General features: G+C 37.5%; 1 protein-coding gene across 4 annotated transcripts in view; it reads right to left on the bottom strand.

Moving 5' to 3' along the window:
• Positions 1-24,281, bottom strand: part of ANKIB1 (ankyrin repeat and IBR domain containing 1) — a 159,518-nt gene that overhangs the window by 108,526 nt on the left and 26,711 nt on the right. For 3 of the 4 annotated variants that reach the window (XM_049894010.1, XM_049894007.1, XM_049894008.1), the window contains one exon: positions 1,879-2,154. In XM_049894010.1, the coding sequence (XP_049749967.1) occupies positions 1,879-2,066 (188 nt within the window). In that variant the 5' untranslated portion in view covers positions 2,067-2,154. Of the gene's footprint in view, positions 1-1,878; positions 2,155-22,697; positions 23,594-24,281 lie in introns of those variants that run through there. The other variant, XM_049894009.1, reaches the window with a different exon arrangement.

The raw sequence follows: 24,281 nt of genomic DNA, 5'->3' as shown, positions 1-24,281 counted from the left end.
CAGCATAGTGGTTAAGAACCCAAAGCCTCTGGTACATCTTCCTGGGCAACTAGCTTTGCACTTATTATCGGCAAGAGTTCTGACAAGTTATTTAACATTTCTGTGCTTCAGTTTCTTCACCTCTAAAATATAGATAATAACAAACCAAAAAAACTGTAATGAGGATTAAAGACGATAATGCATATACAGTACTGTTAATAAGATCCATTGCTGTCGAGTCAATTCCAACTCATAGCGACCCTGCAGGACAGAGAACTACCCCATAGGGTCTACAAGGAGCACCTGGTGGACTCAAACTGCCAATCTTTTGGTTAGCAGCTGTAGCTCTTAACCACTATGCCACCATGGTTTCTGTACTGTTAATAAAAAAAAAAAATAGTGCCTGGAAAATACTAAGTCCTCAATAAAACGTTTGCCAGTATCTTATCGGCACAGTAGGCTGGTGTCAATAACGTAGGGAGGACCCAGTTCGGAGAAGAAAAACAAAAAATTTTGAAGAAGCTGAGTCGGAAGTAGTTTTAGGTAGGTATTTTTAGGTAACCGAAAATAAAAGACAAACACAAAAATGACAGGCGAAGGGCAGAATTACCTATTTTTAACTAGAGATATACTTGTTAAAGTCATGGGCCTGGATGAGCTAAATTATTTATGTAATTTTTCTCATTCACAAGTTCTAATCATAAAAATATTTCCTTGGGTGATGACTGTATAAAACTTCTATTTTGTGTAAAAACCAGAAGTACAAAGAAATGCACTGTAAAATAGTTATAATTATGTAGGCAGACAGAAGATATACAAAGATATACATATGAGATAGTATATACCAAACAAGTGATAAAAACAAACAATCCAAAAAGAGCTATAGATGTTCAAAAAGAGACTGAGGTTCTGATGGGTTGTGTCAGTTCAAGACAGGTGAAACATAATAGATGCCTGAAGGAAGGGGAAGGTTTAGTTAAGTCAGAGAAGGCTGAGAGGAAGATGAAGAAGGAACACTCCTGCAGACACAGCAGCATGGATGTGGCTCAGGGAACAGACATGGCATGTCTCAGGAGACAAGAAAATGAGCTTAACTCAAATGACAATTTGTATACATAAGAAACAGAAATGAGGTTGAAAGTTAAGGTCTCTGTCAGGTTCTAAAGAGCCCTGAAAACTGGTTTAAGAATTTAGACTTCACTGGGTAAGCAAAGAAGTATTTCTTTCCCTTCTAGCATCAGAATTCCATAGCTGCAAAATCTACTTCTAAAACAATAATACTTGTTTTGGAAATACTTTTCTACCCTTTGCTTTTGTTTAATGGCTATCAAATCTCCAGGTAATTAGGCTAAGAATCTTCACATACTTGCTATGTCATTCTAATGCTTTCTTATGAAAGATTTATGTCTGTGTATGTGTTTTTAAAGCTTCTTAGTTATCGAAGTGTTCAGGAAATGTTTTGCCTTTAGAAGACTTTTCAAGTAGCTGAACCCCGTTAGAAAAAAAACTAGACAAGACAAACTCAACTTGAACTAGCTAATTATAGCTTAGAACTTTGCCGTAGGCACTGCTCCCTGTTATTTTTGTTTGTTGACAAGTACTTTTCTACAAATCAAGATACTGTAAATGAAATACTACATTATTATAAAAAATATATATAATGAGGATCAAAACATATTTACAGCAACAAGAATGTGTGAACCACCCTTACTATTAAAACTTTTGACCTAATTTTGGTCTAATTAAAAAATCATACTACATAATTTAGGCATATTCAGTTTTGGAAGTTTAATTCACCATAAGACCATATAACGAGAAAATATATATCTATATATTTTCAGAGATAATACTTTTTACCTTTCACCAATTTGTTATCAATTGTTTTACAGTAATACTTACCCTAATATTCTATTCATTCCATGTCTGGCAGCATAATGTAATGGTGTATTGTGCTGGTAGGGCTCCCCATAAGATGTGTTTGGATCAAGGGATTCTTTTAGCTGAGGGTTGTTTTCATATATTTGGCAGGCGAGGTTTTCATCACCATTGATGAGTGCTTTACGGAATTTCGTGGTTGTATTTCCCATGTTTTGTTTTGTTTTCTGATAGGCAGTGGCACTTTTTTCCTTCCCCCTTCAGCCACTTCATGAATACTTCTGCAACATGTTTCACATTCTAATGGAGGAAAAAATTATTCAATTAGATTATAAAACAAAAATTATGAAGCAATATCCATAAAAAAACAGTATCATAATTAGAATGTTAACATAATTTGGAAGGTATATGCAAGGGAATAAACTATATTTGACCAAATTTATCTTAACAGCCAAAAAGTCTCAAATTTTTAATATTACCCACATTAACTTCTTGTTAAACTATAACATTTTCCCACACAGAGACAGTTTCATAAGCTGTACTTTGCACTATAAAAAGCTTTTCAGTTTTCCTCTTCATATGTATAGGAAACGAGCCTGCCTGCCTGACTTTTATGGTTGAATACACTTAAATTTGTATTTATCTTACTCAAGCCAGACAATTTGTGGGATAGTGAACAATGTAGGACATTTTGCTCAAATAACTACAGAATAAGTGTTAAATTATAGTAAAGGAAAAGTGAAAATGTTCAGTACTTATAAGGACATCAAAGAAAAGATTTTTAAAATGTAAAAATATGACTACACAACTCAATAACAGTCAACAGTAAACTATTTAATACAACTGATTATATACAGAACAATGGAAACAGTGATTATTCTACCTTTTTGTTGCTGTTGTTTACCACTGAGTTGATTCCAACTCATGACAACTCCACATGTGCAGGGTAAAACTATTCCATAGGTTTTCAAGGTTAGGACCTTTAGGAAGCAGATCACCAGGCCTTACCTCTGAGGTGCCTCTGGGTGGGCCTGACCCACCCACTTTTTGGTTAGTAGTACAGCGCTTAACCATATGCACCACTCAGGGACTCCTATTCTGCCTTTTAAGACCACTAAGTTTACTTCTTTGTACTATAAAGAATTCAAAACAAGGCTGAAAAATCATCAAATGTTTATGCATACCATGTTTGGAAAGAGAATATGATAATGATCACATGGGCATTTACTGCTGAAACGATGTAATGATAGGTGGCAGAAGAAGACATGGGAACAAACACAGGACTTAGAATTTGAAATCCATCTTTGCCCTATATTAGCTGTGTAATTTTGAGAAACTTATTTACCTTCTGAAAGTCTCAGGTTCCTATCTATACAGTGAAGAGAATGACTGTATCTTAGGGATGGCTGTGAGGATTATAAGAGCTAGTTTAAAGTACCTAACACAGTCCTTGGCTAATGTACTCAATAAATACTAATTTCATTCCATTCCAATATATGTTGTTTTTGAATCTACTGTTGAACTGTGGTCACAACTACTGACAAAGGAAAAAAGCGTATGCAAAGGCAAGTATGAAAAATAATGACCTATTCAAGGAATGGCAAATAGGGCTGGAGTTTCTAATGTCGGAATGGCAGGAAATAAAACTAAAAATAGACAAAGGCCAGACTATGGAGGTCCAAGAAACTTATACTTTAGCCTTTAAAGAACAGATAATCAAAGGTTTTTTACACAGGGTAGTGATATAATTATTTTCTGCTTCAGAAAATCAACTATTGCCACAGTTTAGAAGAAAGAGCGGAGGAAGAAAAAAGTAGTCTATCATGTTGCCCAGTTAATGCCATGGCAGGCTGGACATTAAAAACATAGCTTGAAAAAAAGCAGATGTTAAACATTATACATAGGAAAATAATATGTATAATGTTCAACACAAACTTTGTACAGGGCAGTAACAGTTTTAACAGAATACAAATTAAAGTACCAAAAAGCAAATGACCTGTTTCCTTAAGTTTCTTGCAAAACAGGGCTCTCAGCCTTGGCTGTACATTATGATAACCTGGTAAACTTCAAAAGTCCTGGTGCCCAAGCTATATCCCATACCAATTAAATCAGAATCTCTAGAGGTAGAACCAAGGCATTGGTATTTAAGTCCTTGGAGTGATTTCAACTGTGCAGATACCATTCTTATAAAAAAGCTCCTGGATCCCTCCAGACAGTTGTTCACATCTGAGTTGGACCTGCAGGTGAGCAAGCAGGGTCAGACATCTGCGAAGGCTATTTTAGAGATAAGTATTAACTACCTACTTCACGATGGTAGAACATTTCCTGACCTATACATACAGTTAACGTGGTCACCATTTGAGTCTTTTCAGTGTTTTCGTTATTTTTTTTTTAAATATATAAATGCATATGCACAGTAGAAATTTTTGAAAATATGAGTAAAGGGACAAAAACCCCATAATCTCTTTATTGGAAGATAATCACTGTTAGTATTTTGAGATAGAGCTACCCTGACTATCACTCTACACTTAACATAAAAATACTACAGTTACCTCTGGGAATTTTCAGGGACAGCCTGGATTTTATTTGATTCTGTTCTTTTATTTTTCACAAAATCGAGGTACCATCATGTGCTTATTCTCAGTGCAGTATTTTCTGTTTTATTGTACTGCTTTAAATATTTTAAGTGCTTATTATCCTTAATACAAATCCACTCAGTTTACTGAATATTTTATCTATAACAAGGTATAAAGGATATGATGTGGTTTCTGAAGAGTTTTTCCTAAGACTATGGAAACTTTCATTTGTTTTGGCTTTATCTTCTCCTAACAGAATACAGCTTAAACTGTAACATTTTCAGAGTTTTAGATTAGATTAATAAATTGACATGTTTTCATTTGCTTTATATTACTACTTTGGCAATATGTTCATTAGAACAATAATTCATAGCCAAGATGTGAAAAAAAGAAATATCTAAGAAAGCAATGATATCCTAGGACACTTACTTAAAGTAACAAGACACTTTTAAAAAATTAATATTCTAGATGCGTTTTAAATGTTACTATTAATCACACTGAAAAGCATAATGGCATCCAGAAATCTTTTTGTGGCTTTATTATCTTCAACACTGTTTCATTTTTAAAATTTGTGTTCAATAAGCCTGGAAGTCCCCAGGAAGTGCATGATGTAAAACATTCATAGTTTCAATCCTTTCAGATTTATCCTCCCAAGTCCCACTGAGAAATGTGCCAGAGTGTTCTTTCACTTCTTCATAGCTGCTGCTACTATTAATTGAAGTGATTGTTCCCTGTTTAAATCAAAACGCTTAGCATTTCTCCAACTCCAAGGTGATTCTATGGATAGAACTTTGAGGCAAGTGATGGATTATGAAGGGAAACTAATTCCTTGTTTTGCATCTCTGAGTCTTTACAGGAAAACCTGGGCTATTCTTAATCACCTTTGAGTAGTCAAGCACAGCATTTGATAAATACTTTATGAAAAAAGAAAAAAATGTAGCTGTCAATGGACTCCAGAAACCTTTACCTAATTCCTGATTAAGTTTTAATTGTGAAGGGCTCCACATTCTAGCTTTAAACTTGTCTCCCAACTTCCCCATTTCTAGGTTAATAATCTGCAACACTCAGTTGTACTTAATTAACAAACTTTTCCCAGAAATATGTTATAGAAGGTGAACCTCTTTAGATATAAGTGATCAGCTCCTAACTCATCTGTTTTCACAAAAGTTTTAAAGTCATAGTAATGAACTGAAGTTGTCAACCCAAACAATATAACTGGCTCCCATACTTCATTTAACTAGAAGGAACTCAACATTACATATTAAATAGATATAGAACACACACACACACACACACACACACACACACACACACACACACACCATTGCTGTCAAGTCGATTCCAACTCATAACGGCTGTTGAGCCGATTCCAACTCATAACGGCCCTATAGGACAGAGGAGAACTGCCCCCTGGAGATTCCAAGGCTGTAATCTTTATGGAAGCAGACGGCAACATCTTTCCCCTGTGGTGTGTGGCTAGTGGGTTTGAACCACTTACCTTTCAGTTAGCAGCTGAGCGCATAACCACTGCAACACCAAGGCTCCTTGCACACATTCATACAATTTACCCTTCTGCAATTATCTGCACTACTGATAAGCATAACAATCTTAAATCTACAACTAAACTTCTATCTATCAGTATAGAAACAAGTAGAAAGTTCATGTAACCAGTAGGTCCAATCCCATACCAAGCTGAAATCTGAGAGATGAATCTCTAGGAAGAAGACATCAGAGAGTTCAAAGTCCAAAGAAATACTCTCATTGTTACTGTAATAATACCATTAGAAAAGGAGAGATGATTACAAAAGAAGAGAGCCTAAGAACTTTGAAGATATATGGTAAGGGAAAAAATAAGGGTAGAAGAAGAAAAAAAAAAAAAACAGGAAAAGTGAACAAACTACAGCAGAAGAAGCTGTAGAAAAAAGTTCTATAGCTCATATGAGTAATCAAAAAAAAAACTTCTTAAGACTATAAAATCCACCAGTAAAAGATGTATATTATACTTTTTATTTGAAAATGAAATAGTCATAAAAATATTCATAGTACTGGATTATTATTTATAATTCATAAAAACCACAGGAAAGGCTACATTTAAATCTTCCCAGCCTATGCCCCTCCCCTACACGTCTGTCAGTTTGCTGTACAGTGGGGGCTTGCATGTAGCTGTGATGCTGGAAGCTATGCCACTGGTATTCAGATGCCACCAGGGTCACCCATGGAAGACAGGTGTCAGCTGAGCTTCCAGGCTAAGAGTAGGAAGAAAGACCTGGCAGTCTACTTCTGAAAAGAATTAGCCAGTAAAAACCTTATGAATAGTAGCAGAACACTGCCTGGTATAGTGCTAGAAGATGAGCCTCCCAGGTTGGGAGGCACTCAAAAGACAATTGGGGAAGACCTGCCTCCTCAAAGTAGAGTCGACCTTAATGACGTGGATAGAATAAAGCTTTCAAGACCTTCATCTGCTGATGTGGCATGACTCAAAATGAGAAGAAACAGCTGCAAATATCCATTATTAATTGGAACCTGGAATGTACGAAGTATGAATTCAGGAAAATTTGAAATTGTCAAAAATGAAACGGAATGCATAAACACCGAGATCCTAGGCATTACTGAGCTCAGATGGACTGGTATTGGCCATTCTGAATCAGACAATCATATAGTCTACTATGTAAGGAATGACAACTTGAAGAGGAATGGTGTTGCATTCATTGTCAAAAAGAACATTTCAAGATCTATCCTGAAATACGATGCTGCCAGTGACAGGATAATATCCATACACCTACAAGGAAAACCAGTTAATACGACTATTATTCAAATTTACACACCAACCACTGATGCCAAAGATGAAGAAATTGAAGATTTTTATCAGCTCCTACAGTCTGAAATCGAACATGTAATCAGGATGCATTGGTCATTACTGGTGACTGGAATGCCCAAGTTGGAAACAAAGAAGAATTGGTAGTTGGAAAATGGCCTTGGTGATAGAAATAATGCCAGAGGTTGAATGATAGAATTTGGAAGACCAACAACTTCTTCACTGCAAATGCCTTTTTTCACCAACACAAATGGCAGCTATACACATGGACCTTGCCAGATGGAATACACAGGAATCAAATTGAGTACATCTGTAGAAAGAGACGATGGAAAAGTTCAATATCATCAGTCAGAACAAGGCCAGGGGCCGACTGTGGAACAGACCATCAATTACTCATATACAAGTTCAAGCTGAAACTGAAGAAAATCAGAGCAAGTCCACAAGAGCCGGCATGCCACCATAAGTATATCCCGCCTGAATTTCGAGACCATCTCTAGAATAGATTTGAAGTGCTGAATACTAATGACCAAAGACGAGACAAGTTGTTGAATGACATCAAGGACATCATCCATGAAGAAAGCAAGGTGTCATTGAAAAAACAGGAAAGAAAGAAAAGACCAACATGGATGTCAGAGGAGGCTCTGAAACTTGCTCTCGAACGATTGAGCAGCTACCGTAAAAGGATGCAATGATGAAGCAAAAGAACTGAAGATTTCAAAGGGCAGCTCAAGAAGACAAAGTAAAGTATTATAATGACATGTACAAAGAGCTGGAGATAGAAAACTGAAAAGGAACAACACGTCTGGTGTTTCTCAGGCTGAAAGAACTGAAGAAAAAATTCAAGCCTCAAGTTGCAATACTGAAGGATTCTATCGAGAAAATATTAAATGATGCAGGAAGCATCAAAAGAAGACGGAAGGAATACACAGAGTCATTGCACCAAAAAGAATTAGTCGATATTCAATCATTTCAAAAGGTAGCATACGATCGGGAACCGATGGTACTGAAGGAAGATGTCCCAGCTGCACTGAGGGCACTGACAAAAAACAAGGCTCCAGGAATTGATGGAATATCAATTGAGATGTTTCAACAGATACAGCGCTGCAAGTGCTCACTCGCCTATGCCAAGAAATATGGAAGACATCTACCTGGCGAACCGACTGGAAGAGATCCATATTTATGCCTATTCCCAAGAAAGGTGATCCAACCAAATGCTGAAATTATGGTACAATATCTTTAATTTCACACGCAAGCAAAATTTTGCTGAAGATCATTCAAAAGTGGCTGCAGCAGTATATCTACAGGGAACTGCCAGAAATTCAGGCTAGTTTCAGAAGAGGATGTGGAACCAGGATATCATTGCTGATGTCAGATGTTTCCTGGCTGAAAGCAGAGAATACCAGAAGGATGTTTACCTGTGTTTTCTTGACTATGCAAAGGCATTCAACTGTGTGGATCATAACAAATTATGGATAATATTGTGAAGAACGGGAATTCTGGAACATTTAATTGTGCTCATGAGGAATCTGTGCGTAGATCAAGAGGCAAAATTGTTCGGACGGAACAAGAGGATACCGAGTGGTTTAAAGTTAGGGAAGGTATGCATCAGGGTTGTATTCTTTCACCATACCTACCCAATCTGTATGCTGGGCAAATAATCCGAGAAAATGGACTATATAAAGAAGAAGAAGGCATCAGGATTGAAGGAAGACTCATTCACAACCTGCATTATGCAGATGACACAACCTTGCTTGCTGAAAGCAAAGAGGACTTGAAGCACTTACTAATGAAGATCAAAGACCACAGCCTTCAGTACAGATTGCACCTCAACATAAAGAAAACAAAAATCCTCACAACTGGACCAATAAACAACATCATGATAAATGGAGAAAAGACTGAAGTTGTCAGGGATTTCATTTTACTTGGGTCCACAATCAATACCCATGGAAGCAGCAGTCAAGAAATCAAAAGATGCATTGCACTGGGTAAATGTGCTGCAAAGGACCTCTTTTAAGTGTTAAAAAGAAAGATGTCACCTTGAACATTAAGGTGTGCCTGACCCAAGCCATGTATTTTCAACCGCATCATATGCATGTGAAAGGTGGACAATGAATAAGAAGACTGAAGGAGAACTGACGCCTTTGAATTGTGTCAGCGAAGAATATTGAATGTACCATGGACAGAACAAAAGAATGAACAAATCTGTCTTGGAAGAAGTACACCAGAATGTTCCTTAGAAGAAAGGATGGCAAGACTGCATCTCACATGCTTTGGACATGTTGTCAGGAGGGATCAGTCCCTGGTGAACATCGTGCTTGGTAAAGTACAGGGTCAACGGAAAAGAGGAGGACCCTCAAAGAGATGAAATGACACAGTGGCTGCAACAATGGGCTCAAGCATAACAACGATTGTAAGGATGGCGCAGGACCGGGCAGAATTTCGTTCTGTTGTGCACAGGGTCGCTGCGAGTTGGAACCGACTCGACGGCACCAAACAACAGTAACGAGAGCCTATACTTTAGACTTAACAGTAAAAGCTTTTTTTTTTTTTTTAAATGTATTGTGGTAAAATATATATAACATTTACCATTTAACCATTTTCAAGTGTACATTTGAGTGACATTAAATACATTCACCACCATTATTTACAAAGCTTTTTATCATCCCAAACAGAAATTCAGTACCCTGAAGCAATAACTCCCAACAATACTTTTGAACATTCGTGGCTTTTTTTTTAGTAATTAACTGCCTTCCTGAGTATATACTAAAACTAGTTGCCATCAAATCGATTTTGACTCATGGTGACCCCGTGTTTGTTAGAGTAGAGCTGTGCTCCATAAGGTTTTCAATGGCTGATTTTCAAAGTAGATCCCCAGGCCTGTCTTTCAAACCTCCAAATTTCTGCTTTACAGTCGAGCGTGTTAACCATTTGCACCACCCAGGGACTCCAAGCATACACTAACCAAAACTAAACCCAGTGCCATCGAGTCGATTCCGACTCATAGTGACCCTATAGGACAGAGTAGAACTGCCCCATAGAGCTTCCAAGGAGCGCCTGGTGGATTTGAACTGCCGAACCCTTGGTTAGCAGCCATAGCACTTAACCACTACACCACCAGGGTTTCCAAGTATACACTAGATACTCCAAAAGCCTATCCTGACATTGACCATAAAATGGTCACTGAAATCCTGTATCAAATATATTTGGTACTCTTTCACACATTATGGAGTATCATGGTATTAAAGTATTGGAATTTCATGGGGCATTTAATGAGATACAGTTTGTCCCTCGCCCAAATGCTATGAATACATAAATTTTTCAAAGTTAAAATTACTTAATGCTAACTTCCCCTCTTTCCCCTTTATTCTTGTGAAAATTGGGAAGTCAAAGATTGGAGAACTGCTGTTTTAAAGAGTCCATGCAGATTTTAGGAACTAACATCACCACCACTAAAAACCTTATTAGAAGTACTACAGCAAGATGAAATTGGCATAGTTCACTCAGGAAACCCTGCTGGCATAGTAAAGTGCTATAGCTGCTAACCAAAAGGTCTGAGATTCGAATCCACTAGGTGCTTCTTGGAAACCCTATGGGGCAGTCCTACCTTGTCCTCTAGGGTCGCTATGAGTTGGAATTGACTGGACGGCAATGGGTTTGGTTTCACTCAGGAAAATGACCTGAGATAAAAAGACTGCATTTGATCTACTGACTGACAATAAAGATAGCCTTTAGATATGGGATGGAAACCCCAGTGACGTAGTAATTAAATGCTACAGCTGTTAACCAAGAGGTCGGCAGTTCAAATCCGCCAGGTGCTCCTTGGAAACTCTATGAGTCAGAATCAACTCGACGGCAGTGGATTTGGTTTTTGGTTTTTTAGAAATGTGATGGCAAACTGGCTATCATCTACTGAGGAATCTTACCCCCTCCTATAAGGTTACTCACTGTACAGCTGGTGCCTATGCCCCTGCCCTCTCCCCACCCCCAACATACATCTCTTGATCTCAGTCCTATTACTATAACATTTTTTTAAAACCTAAGCTATATTATACTTAGTTATAAACAAAGATTTATTTCAGTATAAAATTAATTAAAACAACTGCTGGTATAGCTTAAAAAAAAATTTTTTTTTGGTATAGCTTAAATGTCATAAATACATGACTGAAGTTTTAACTGTTCACTAAAAAAAAAAAGGTAACAAAAGCAATTTAGACTTACCTTCACAAAAAAAAAATGAAATGGTTACAATTATAATGCATAAAATCATAGTAACAGAAAAAAAACTACATTTAAGTCATCCTAGCCTATGTTTTCAAATTTAATACCGAAAGCTTCTAAACATTCATGGCTTCTTGTTGTTAGTCAGTATTTTGCCTTTCTCATTAGATTATGGGCGATCTACCTTATTGGTTCTCTTCCAAGTCTAATGCTTCAGTAAGATTGAAATTTATATTACTGAATGAGCACTCAAGTCACAGCACCTCTAAGGAAAGCACGGTATAATGTAGGGGTCAGCAAACATTTTCCGTCACGGGACAGATAGTAAATATTTTAGACTTTGTCTCTGTTACAAATACTCAACTCTGCTATTGTAGCTTGAAAGCTATAACCAAAAAAAGAAAACCAAACTTATCGCCATCGAGTCAATTCCGACAGGACAGAGCAGAACTGCCCCAAAGAGTTTCCAAGGAGCACCTGGTGGATTTGAACAGCCAACCTTTTGGTTAGTAGCCATAGCACTTAACCACTACGCCACCAGGGTTTCCACTGTCACGATAGTAATTAAAAGAAAGATCTATGCAGCAGTTTAGCTGCCTAAAGTTTCCCAGTAACCAAGAAAAAGGAGACAATCCAACATATTCTGGCTCCTCTTGGATACTTTTTATAACTACATAGCTTTCGCAGTGTGGAAAAGGATACTGCATTTAGAAAGGAAGAAATGAAAATAGCTACAAAAGGCAGCAGCTGACTGCTTCTTTTTGCCAAACTGGCAAATGAACACAGAAAATAGCCAGCATGAGGTCCACAACTGGAAAACTATCAAGACTTGGGATACAACTACTGTATGAAACAGCACTTTTCTATTTCCTATTAAAACATCATTACCTGCAATCATTACACAGAAGTCAGAACTCCTCACATAAGTAGATGTTTCAGATAGCTGAAATTTTTCTTAGGCAGTAGTTAGCTTTTATACTTTTGGCTTTCCAACTACTCAAAATGTTTTACATTATACTTTAGCCCCCCCCTTTCAAAACTACTTTCCATATTTTGAATTCAGAATTTCATACGGTGGCTGAAAATGACATTTCAGGCTCTAGTGCTGTGGGGTTAGTGGTAGTGCTATGGTGCTATCAGTGAATAGTTTAACTTCAGTAAATTTGGCATCTCTGACTATTCAGCAGTGTTTGCCCTTGTAATTTTTAAATACAGTATTGTCCTTATTTCATAAAAATAAGCACAAGTAAAAATGTTAAACTGGAACTTTTTATATTGGTATTAGAAAGTCAAGGTCTCAAGGTTGATACAATTGAGAACAAGATAAAAACTATTTATGCTCTAAAAGGCAAACCTTTAGTCACAAACTGAAGCTTCCTATACTTTACCGTAATTCAGTTTTGAAGAAAAAGGATAAAAATTATGTACTATGTATGAAAGTTTATAAATTTATAGTGAAATACTGTCTTAAAAGTGAATTACGTACTACAATGTGGACAAACTTTGAAATATTATTTCATTTATATGAAATTTTAACAGTAATTAAATCCACAGAGGCAGAAAACAGATCAGTGGTTGCCAGGATCTGGGGATGAGGGGAATGGGGGTGGAGAGAGAGAATGGGGAGTGACTACCGATGGGTATCGAGTTTTCTTTTAGGGTGACGAAAACATCTTGGAAGTAGAGGATGCATAACATTGTGAACATACTAAATGCCACTCAATTGTACACTTTAAAATGGTCAATGGTTAATTATATGTTATGTGAATTTTACCTCAATTTAAAAAGAAGTGAATCGTTAATGTTTACTGTTTGAAAGCAATATAAATGTGTGAAATTTTTAAAAAAGTAAATTGTAATTGGGAGTTTTATGCTTACACTCCAAGGAACAGAATTGTTTCCTGACATGTCTATTATAACTATGTACATTTAAATTCAATACAAGTTTTCAAAAATATATGAGAACAATTTGCTTTCTCAAACTAACTACAAAGAACAAATACAAAATTGCTGTAATACAGCATTGTTTAAATGACTCTGCTCTGACCCCCACTGTTTCCAAATCAGTGGGTCTGGCTTTGCTGTATTTCCCATTGTGAGGTACTCATTTTAAATCATTGTTATGCGGAGAAATCTACAAGTATTACATTTCGTAAGGGTATAAGACTATTTAGCTTCTAGGAGCTGTTTCTTATTCATTGTCCTGCTGAACGAAATCTAAAAGGATTTATCAAGTTAAACTAAGTTTATATAATACTACAATTTCAACTCCCTTTGATGTTGTACCCTATTACGCAGAAAAGTGTGAGCACAGCAGGTCTGAGACTAAAAAAGTTCTGCTTGCAAGGGTGGCCCTTGGTTAAGGCCACCATTCCCTAACTGATAAGAGGGACCCACTGTGCCTAAACTGTTTGCACACACAATGTAATTTATGCTAAACATCTGGTTTTCTTCTGGGAGTCTGGAATTTTGGTACATGCTTGGCAAGGGTGCCTACAAAACCAACCCTTAATAAAAACCTTGGACTGTCTCTAACGACGTTCTTTGGTAGAAAACATTTCATGTGTTGTCACAATCTGATGCTGGAGGAATTAGGCACATACTGTATGACTCCATGAGAACAGAACTCTTGGAATCCTGTACCTGGTTTCCTCTGGACTTCACCCCATTAGCCTTTTCTATTTGTTGTTTTTGCTTTGTATCCTTTTGCTGTAATAAATCTTAGCTGTGAGTACAACTATATGTTGAGTCCCATCAATCCTTTCAGTGAATCATCAAACCTGGGAATAGCTTTAAGGACTCTGCCCCACACACTGGTATCGTAAGTGAGATCTGCTAGACCAACTTTGACTCATATTTTAAAATATGGCAAAAGCACTGTTTGTGAAAAGAAATGAGAAGGGGTGGGTATGATGAACCTTTGGTGATGAAGTGGCTACAGTGTTACACATGTTATGAAATAGCAGCTGAGATACTGTTATGAGAGGCAAAAATTACCTATAATATTTGAAAAAGATAAATCCAACTCCAGGAGAGTTGCCTTGCTGGATCCCCTGGATGCTTTTGGCTGTACTGGCTAAATTGAGCACGAAAATAGAAGCACAGGCCAGGTAATTCCTCTAGTTTTTGTTCTCTACTTCAGATGGCAGGAGAAAGGGCTCATATCTTCCCAAAGGTGAGCTTTAGTGAGCCAAAAATGTTAAGCATTTACATTGCTCTCTCCTCCAAGTGAAAGAAAAAATGGGGAAAAAAGGTTAAATCAGCTCCCAGGGATGGAACAAAGCTTCAGATAAACCGAAAGAAAAAAGGAGGTGGGGGAAATACTCCAGCAGTTTCTTCACCCCAGCTGTTACTACTACTACCCCTCCCCCTTGCATTCCAGCCAGAATATTCCCCATACCTGGCTGCTGCAGCTGTGATGCTAACCATGTAAATGCTAAACTTAATCTAGGGATTTAAATAAATTCACAATGAGAAAAAAAAGAAATTTTTACAAACTGGCTATTTTGTGGCTATCACATCTGGATGTGTGATAAAACTGATGTAAAATGTTGCATGCTTCTCATTACGCTTATGCTAGAAGGATATCCCAATTAGGAAAAACAGCAAAGAAAAAAAACTGTTAATAACACACAATTCCTTTACTTTTTGCCACTACTGAGCAAACTGAAATTTAAATTCTTTGAATATTAGAAGCCAACTCTTCAGACAGGAATTGGACTGGACTATGGGACAGAAAATGATGCTGGTGAAGAGTGAGCTTCTTGGACCAAGTAGACACCTGAGACTATGTGGGCAGCTCCTGTCTGGATGGGAGACGAGAGGGCAGAGCGGGTCAGAAGCTGCCCGAGTGGACATGAAAATAGAGTGGAAAGAAGGAGTGTGCTGTCTCATTAGGGGGAGAGCAACTAGGAGTATACAGCAAGAAGTATATAAATTTTTGTATGAGACTGACTTGATTTGTAAACTTTCACTTAAAGCACAATAAAAAATTTTTTTTTAATTCTTTGAATATTAGAAACAGGTACTGGTAAGTGTGCTAACTAATGATCTTTGCCCACTGGAGCCTCTAGAAAAAGGGAGACAGCAAAAAGAGAGGGGCAATCTCTAGATGGAAATACACTTCTAGAGGTTTAAAAAGCAGTTTTTAGTTGCTAATGAGCTCTTATGAAATCAGATATCTGACCCTTACAGTCTGAAGACGTTCCAGCAGATGTGTATATCTGTGAACGGGTCAATCTGGACTCTAAGACCACTGAGACAAAATGGCCTTGTCACTTGGACTTGGAAGACAGCTATCTGGCCTTGCAGTGTCTCGGTTTTGCAGCTGCAGAAGAGGGGTTGCTGGATTTTTTTGAATCCTGAAGTCACAGATCCTAACTGCCTGCACCTGACTCTAAGCTCAAACCTGATATTGTGTGATATGGGCTGTTCCAGCCTCGGCACAAGGTGTGCTGAAAGGAAAGCAGGTATAGGTTCAATGAACAGAACTCAGACTCTGAACTGCTGCAGATTTACTGCCCTAGGAGCCTTGGTGGCGCAGTGGTTAAGAGCTCAGTTGCTAACAAAAGGGTCAGCAATTTGAATCCACCAGGCGCTCCTTGGAAGCCCTATGGGGCAGTTCTATTCTATCCTATAGGGCTGCTATGAGTCGGAATTAACTTGACAGCAATGGTTTTTTTTGTTTTTGTGGGGGCCTAAACTATGAAAACATAATGGATGATGGCTGGACTGTGTGGATCACTTGCGATGCCCACAGGAAAGGGCTAATTCTCTGATGCGACCACCTGAGACTGGCCTGCTGATGGACTCTATGTTTCTGATACAGAGGCTAAACGCATTCCTAACTTCTGATTCCTGTCAAGAGGTAAAGTTGGGGGAGGGAATATTAAAGTGTGATCCCTTTACCTACCCCTGACTGATCTGACTCTGGACCCCCTCTAGGAGATATCTCACTGCTGTTGACTTGTATTCAGGTTTCCAGACTAGTTGTAATTTATGACAATGAATTGACAGCCTGACTCTTCTTCCCTCACCTTTCTCTTGGTATGCCTACTCTAGTAAGGCAATTTATTAAATGAAGCTATCTCTGTAAAGGGATCTATTCTAGGCTTCATACTACATAACTGATGAGAATGAAGGGGTGGTATATAAACCCATTTTGAAATTTTTTGAAAATTCAGGATTTCATTCCGACCAATTTCTGAACATGATGTGTCTTTCTGGTCAAATTATTTTTAAGTGTTTTTCTATGAGAATGCTTTTGTCCCTCTTGCACTCAACCTTTCCGGATGGAAGGTCTTCATGAAAATAGGGGATATTTGAAAAATATGCAAAGTTATGATTGCTAAATGGGACACACTGATTTTCTAACAACGGAGACAAAATAAAACACCCAGCACCTGGAGCACATGGGAAAGGGCATTAATGATCTTTCTTTTTTGGATCTGTTCTTAAATACTTTCCCCTCTTCCTTAAGGAAAACTCCTTATGCTGCCTTTCCTACTAATCTTTTTTTATAAGCTCTGGTGGCACAGTGGTTACAAGCTTGGCTGCTAACCAAAAGGTCTGCAGTTCAAATCCACTAGCTGCTCCTTGGCAACCCAATGGGGCAGTTCTACTCTGTCCTATAGGGTCGCTCTAAGTAAGGATCGACTTGATGGCAATGGGTTTGGTTTTTGGTAAGAGCAGCTGAATTCAAACTAACTACTGTGCTATGATCATACCTGACAGTGCCGACTATGAGACAGCAGAGGATGGCCCCAGCTCTGGTACTTCCCACACAGAACATTTCTAATGGCTAGAAGCACCAGGGAGGGAAACCTCACAGTGGGAGGCCACTTTGAGGGCTCTTTTAACCTGCACTGTCTCACTAATGTATGTCCTGCTTGGGACATTTGTTACAATTGTAAACCCTTTGTTTCCTGGGGTACTCTGCTCTGGGATAATACTTCTTGTGTGTATCCTATGTCACACTACCTCAAGCCTGAAAGGCATTCAGATCACTCTCAGTATAGCAGCTAGAGTTCTGTCATGCCTGAACTGATGCCTCAGACCAGGTAAAAAAAGTTAATATGGTTAATACAGAAACTTAAGGATGAAGCCGCTTGGTTTCCTAAGATGGACCTTTATCATCAGTAGAATTTAAGTGGCAAAATCTAGGACATCTAAATGACATAACAGATCAATACTTCAGGCTGGTCTCACCCTGTTGCGTGGGGTCCTACTGATAATTTTGCTGTAGAGATAACTTGGCCAAAGGCCAAGTGGTGGTAAGAGTTAATACAGCAGGCCCAAGACTATTACCCTTGGCCCTGCTTGGCTAGTGTCTGAGAACTTGGATTTCAAAAGGGCTTCAACCATTCCCTAACTGATAAGAGGGATGCACTATATCTAAACTGCTTGCATACACCATGTAGCTAAAACTCAACACTTAGTTTTCTTCTGGAAATATGGAGCTTTGGTACTTGCTAGGCAAAGCTGCCTACGTGACAAACCTCAATAACAACCTCAGGCATCGAGTCTCTAATGAGCTTCCTTCTTAGACAACATTTCACATGTGTTGTCAGATCCAATGCTGGAGGAATTAGGCACTTCTTGTGTGACTCCATGGGGAGAAGACTCTTGGCAGTTTGCGCCAGTTTCCTCTGGACTTCACCCCATGAACCTTCCCCTTTGCTGATCTTGCTCTGTATCCTTTTGCTGTAATAAATCTTAGCAGTGGGTAGGAGATATGCTGAGTCCTGTGAGTTCTTCCAGAGAATCATCGAACCTAAAGGTTGTCTTAAGAACCCCTGACATACCAAAAAAAAACCTTAACCTGCTGCCGTCGAGTCAATTCCGACTCATAGTGACCCTACAGGACAGAGCAGAACTGCCCCATAGAGTTTCCAAGGAGTGCCTGGTGGATTCGAACTGCCAACCTTTTGGTTAGCAGCTGTAGCTCTTAACCACTATGCCACTATAAAAAATGCTCTAAAATTGGAGTAGAAAAGATTTGTATTCTAATCTTTATGTTAATCTCTCTGCATTTTTTCCTTGGTCGTAGAAAAGGCATGAATCATTGTGATAATTAAATAAAACTGTAAGTATTTAGCACAATGTCTGAAACATAGAAAACCCACCAAAACCACTGCTGGCAAGTCAATTTCAACTCATAGTGACCCTATAGGACACAGTAGAACTGCCTCATAGGGTTTCCGAGGCTGTAAATCTTTATAGAAGCAGACTGCCACATTTTTCTCCTGGAGAGTGGTTGGGGCATTTGAACCGCCAACCTTTTGGTCTGCAGCCGAGCACTTTAACCACTGCACTATAGGGCTCCTCTGAAACACATACCAAACCAAAAACCAAACCCAGTGCCGTCGAGTCGATTCCGACTCACAGCGACCCTACAGGACAGAGTAGAACTGCCTCATAGAGTTTCCAAGGAGTGCCTGGCGGATTCGAACTGCCGGCCCTTTGGTTACCAGCTGTAGCACTTAACCACTACGCCACCAAGTTTCCCTGAAACACAGAAGACAGTTAATACATATTTGTTCTTTACTCAGTTTTTTCAGACCTTTTCTACTTGTTTATTGGTTCATAACCTTAGGATTGTCGAAGGTGTTCAAAATCTGGCCACCAGATAAGTGACGGATGATTGTGCAAGTCCAAGTTATGAGGCAATTTCTCCTTCCAACTATATAGGTATGATTACATCAATTCATTTAATTTCTGAATACTCCTAGAAACTAAAGTTACTTAAACTAAGCCCAATACACATATATTAAAATACACACACACAAACACATACACATACCAGGCAAAAACTAAAATTTAAAACAGATTAAATCTGTGTTAGCCTTTTATTTCCACTAAGTTTTCTCACTAATAGAAAATGAAATTTCTGTAATTTACAAGGGAACTCATCAATCGATCAATCCAAGCCCAAGTTCACTGCTGGTATGTGTAAGTATAGTTTCTGTAGTTAAGGGATATTTTACTTCACTAGAAAAAATGTTTGGTTAAAATTGGTCAATTTTAAACAAAAGTTTATATACATAAAAATTACAACAGATATGTTTAAAATATTACTCAATATTGTTATAAAGCTTGCTTCCCACTTATCACAAGAATCTAATTCAAATTCAGTATGCTCTCCCTACCAGGACATTAGTTCTAAGAGGGACTAAAGTTTTTTTTTTAATATAAACTAAAATTCTCTCATGTTTTTCTGTGAAAAGATGGAACTTCCAGCAGTTCATGATGATTCTTACAATTTACATTGCCATTAATTTAAGAAAGTCCTAGAAAAAAGAAAATGACAACAGTGAAAAGCACTTCTGAGTATCTAGAAATCTATGATTTTAAAGTTACATGCTAAATATACATCACTAGTATCAGAACTATGTTACCAAATAAAAGATTCGTTTAACCTTTAACATTATAGCTCCTTACTATATTGTGTATAAGACCTAATAAGCATGAGACTATATGACTTTTCTGTCTTCTGAGACCATGTATGTGTCTGTGTGTGCATGTGTGAGTCTGCACGTGCAAGTTAAAAACAAATGAAATTTCTACCCAGGAGCTTTTAAAAGATGGTACATTTTCAGTTAAACACCCAATTTTGGAGAGATTATTAGCATTACCTACTACATAGGAGACTCCTAAGAGAACTAGAGAGAAGGAAAGAAGGGGCATAGCCAATTTTCTTCTGATGTCACAGTCCTTTTATTCACAATAAGCTATTTGAAGATTATGAACAGGGACAAGGATGAGTGGATGATTAACATCTGATGTCACAATCCTATTTAAATCATCTTGTGAGAGAGAAACCCAGGAAATAACAATGCTCTACCAAACCCTAGACACATCTGAGCTAAGTAAAAACATCATTGTTCTTCTATTCTAAAACATAAAATGGATCCCTCTTCCAAAATTTCATTTCTAAGTTCCTTGTATGTTCACAAACCATTTTTTGAAATAATTTTAAACTGGTTCATTTCTTTCTGGACCTCAGCTAAAAATAGTTATTAACATGCATGTTGTTGTTAGGTGCTGTCAAGTTGGTTCTGACTCACAGCGGCCTTATGTATAACAGAAAGAAAACCCTATGGAGCACAGTCCTACTCTGACAAACATGCGGTCACCATGAGTCAGAATCAATTCAAAGGCAACTGGTTTTAGTATATACTCAGTGAGGAAGGTAGTTATTTACTTATAACATGCCACGAATGCCCAAAAGTTGCACAGTCCTGCGGCATCCTCACAATTGTTGCTATGTTTAAGCCCATTGTTGCAGCCATTGCATCAATCCACCTTATTGAGGGTCTTCCTCTTTTTCGCTGACCTCTACTATTATTTTTTTTCTACTATTATTTATGGATGTTTATAAATTGGATGTTCATAACTAAAAAATTATACAACTTACGCTTCCCTCAAAAAAGAAAAACTGTAAGAAATACTTGCAGTGCAATAAAATTAAAATACAAAACAAAATCACAAAGGGTTTTGATTTTTCAATGTTTTTATCATAAAGAAGTCAAGTGAAAAGGGTATTTTGTTATTTTTTCAATTTAAGGGGAAAGAGTATGCCTCTAGTCCATTTTCAAATATATGGAGAAAAAAAAGAATGACTTTAATATTCATTTAGAAGTAGTTCAATTAATTTTAAACTTTAAATTCTGAAAAAACTGTGAACAAAAATTTTCCTGTTTAGACTCCAATTAAGTAAATTATGGTAAATCCACTCAACAGAATATAGTCACTAAGAACATGTTTACAACTTTTACATTTGAAAATGCTTACATAATAAGGTAATTATAAAATTGTTGTCGGTGGTGTTAGCTGCCATTGAGTCAACCCCTGATTCATGCACGACAGAACGGAACACTACCCTGTTCCATCCACATGATCAGTTTCAGACTGGACTGTGTGATTCACAGAGTTTCACTGCCTGCTTTTTGGAAGGAGGCTGCCAGGCCTTTCTTCCTAGTCTGTCTTAGTCTGGAAGTTCCACTAAAACCTGTTCAGCATCATAGCAACACGCAAGCCTCGACTAAGAGAATGGTGGTGACTGTGCATGAGGTGCGCTGGCTGGGAGTCAAACCCAGGTCTCCTGCAAGGAGGGCGAGAATCTACCGCTGAACCACCAATGCCTTATAAGTCATATACAGCATATTAACCAGAATTGACTCGATGGCAACGGGGTTCTTTTTTTTGTTTATAATCTCAACTAAATAAAATACATACATCTTTAGGAAAAAGACTAAGGAAATATATACTATCTTGTTAACTCTGGTTTTCTCTGGGTGGCAGAGCCATGCAATTGTACTTGGAATTTTTTCTTTATTCCTTTTGGTATTTTTTGAAAAATTCTAGGAAAAATTTTTTAAAACTAGATCTAATAATGATGGGTATGAATTGTGAGAGTAATAAATTACAGAAAGATTAAAGATCTATATTACATATCATATAACATCTATAAGCATATCTAGAAATGATTCAAGAATATTCACTGCAGCATTATTTGCAATAGTAAAATAATGTAAATAACCTAAAAGTTCATCAGAAGTTACAGACAAAACTCAGCTGTATTTTTACAAATTAGCAGCAAACTAGAAAATAAATTTTAAACATTCTACTTGTAATTAGCATCAAAAACATAAGATACTTAGGAATAAACTTAACACAAAGGAGGTACAAGATCTCTGCTGAAAACTACAAACATCGTTAGGATTAAAGAAGGCATAAACAGAGAGATAAATCATGTTCATAGATTAGAAGGCTCAATACGGAATTGCAAAGGACCTACGCTATCCAAAGCAATCATGAAAAAGAGAACAAAGATGGGCAACTTTCATTACCTGATTTCAAGGCTTACTTAATCAAGATGGTGTGGTACCGACATAAGGTTCAACAGATAGATCAACGAAGTGAATAATGGGCTCAGAAATAGACCTACAGTTAAATGGTCATTTCCTTTTCAATAAAGGTGCCAAAGCAATCCAACAGAGAAAGTTAAGTCCTTTCATCGAATGGTGCCGAAATGAATGGGTACCTATGTAGGAAAAAAGAGAACCCTGACTTCTACCTCAGATCATATACAAAAATTAATTCAAAATGGATTACAGACCTAAGTGTAAAAGCCCAGCCCACATTGTATAAAATACGTTTACAAACTGTTAAGAACAAAAAGCAAAGGATATTGTGGTAGGCTGTATTATTCATTGTCCCAATTATTCACTGACCTCCCTGTAGAGGATTACACTTCCCTTTCCCGTGGATATCAAGCTTGGTCATCTGACTTGCTTTAGCCAATGAAATGTGAGCACAAATAAAGCATGACATCTCTAAGGCAAATCTTTAAGAGCCATCATATGGTTCTTCCTTTTATCTTTTTCTTCCAGCTTGAGTCCCAGAATAAAGAAGACATAAAGTGAAGCTGAAGTCAACCTGCAGCTGACACATATGTGAATGAAAAATAAATGTCTGTTATTATAAACCACTTAACTTTTGGGGTCATCTGTTTCTACAGCACATCTTAGTCCAAGCTAACTAATGTAAGATGAATAGGCAATGCACAGGAAAGACAACCCACAAATCCTGTAAGTCTGGCTTAAAAAGATAAGGGTTTATTTTTATCACATGTTAAATCCATTAGTAGATAATCAAGAGAGTCTACATAACTTACACAATGTCATCAATGTCCTGAGCTGCTCCTGTTTTCATACACTGTCATTCTTAGCCTATGGCTTTCATCTACATGGCTGTTATACTTACAGACTACATTCCAAGCATGATGTGTCTCAATGGCCAGAAGTGGATCACATGGTTACCCCTAACTGCAAAAAAGCTGCGGAATTTAAGTTCTTACTTTTTAAGGCTTCCACAGTTGAGACAGGAAGAAAGAAAAGACTTGGAAACAAAGATTGGGTCAGCATAGTACAGTGTCTGTCACAGATGCCCTTTCTTAACAGATGGGTAAGAGTCTGGAAACACAAATTGGAACATTTTATACATTGCTGGTAGAAGTGTAATTTGGAACAATGACTCTACATAGTTAGTTTGTAATATTCATTCATGCTGAAGATGAATAAATCTTAGGCCCAGGAATTCTACTCCTATATGTATTCATCTCTATGTATTCTATTCTATATGTACTTTCCATATATACTAATTCACTTCTATATATTTCAAATTTCCCAGCTCATTAATAGGTCACAAAATCAGTTAGGTGGAATAAGGCCAACTTTTTTTTTTTAATAAGCTAAATTATGAGAGTGTATCTATATACTAACGGCGTAGTTTTATTTTGTTCCAATTATATATGTATATATACAAATATATATGGTGGTGTGTGTGTTAGCCTATATTATGATATAAAATTACTTCTTACTGTGGGTTATGGTTATTAAAAAGTTAACAGATACTGTCCTAGGATAAGTTCTGACAAATATACAAAAAGACATGTATGATGATATTTATTTCTGCATTAATCATAATAGCAAGGGTTAACAACAAGCAGGCTCTAATGCAGCATGAAAACTGGCTGGGCTGTTTCACTGGTGTCCCCAAGTGACAGAATCCTTAGGTCTATTCTCTTAGGCTAAGTGTGGGAAGGAAGCTGGGTGAGGTCTCACCATTTAATATGTGTACTCCCATTTAATCCCATTTCCATACTGGTGTATCACATGCACCCTCAGCTGTCCCTGTCCTTCTGTTAAGCTTTGTTCAGATGCTAAACCTTCTGTCTTCTAGGACAGAAGAAGAGCAATAGCTCAGATGCATGGGCTGAAGCAGAGGATCTGGAATGGATTTTACTTCTTATGTAA

Source organism: Elephas maximus, chromosome 8 (genome assembly GCF_024166365.1).
Source record: "Elephas maximus indicus isolate mEleMax1 chromosome 8, mEleMax1 primary haplotype, whole genome shotgun sequence".
Lineage (NCBI taxonomy): Eukaryota > Metazoa > Chordata > Mammalia > Proboscidea > Elephantidae > Elephas > Elephas maximus.
The sequence above is the reverse complement of the archived record's forward strand: the minus strand, read 5'-3'. Positions and strand labels throughout refer to the sequence as shown.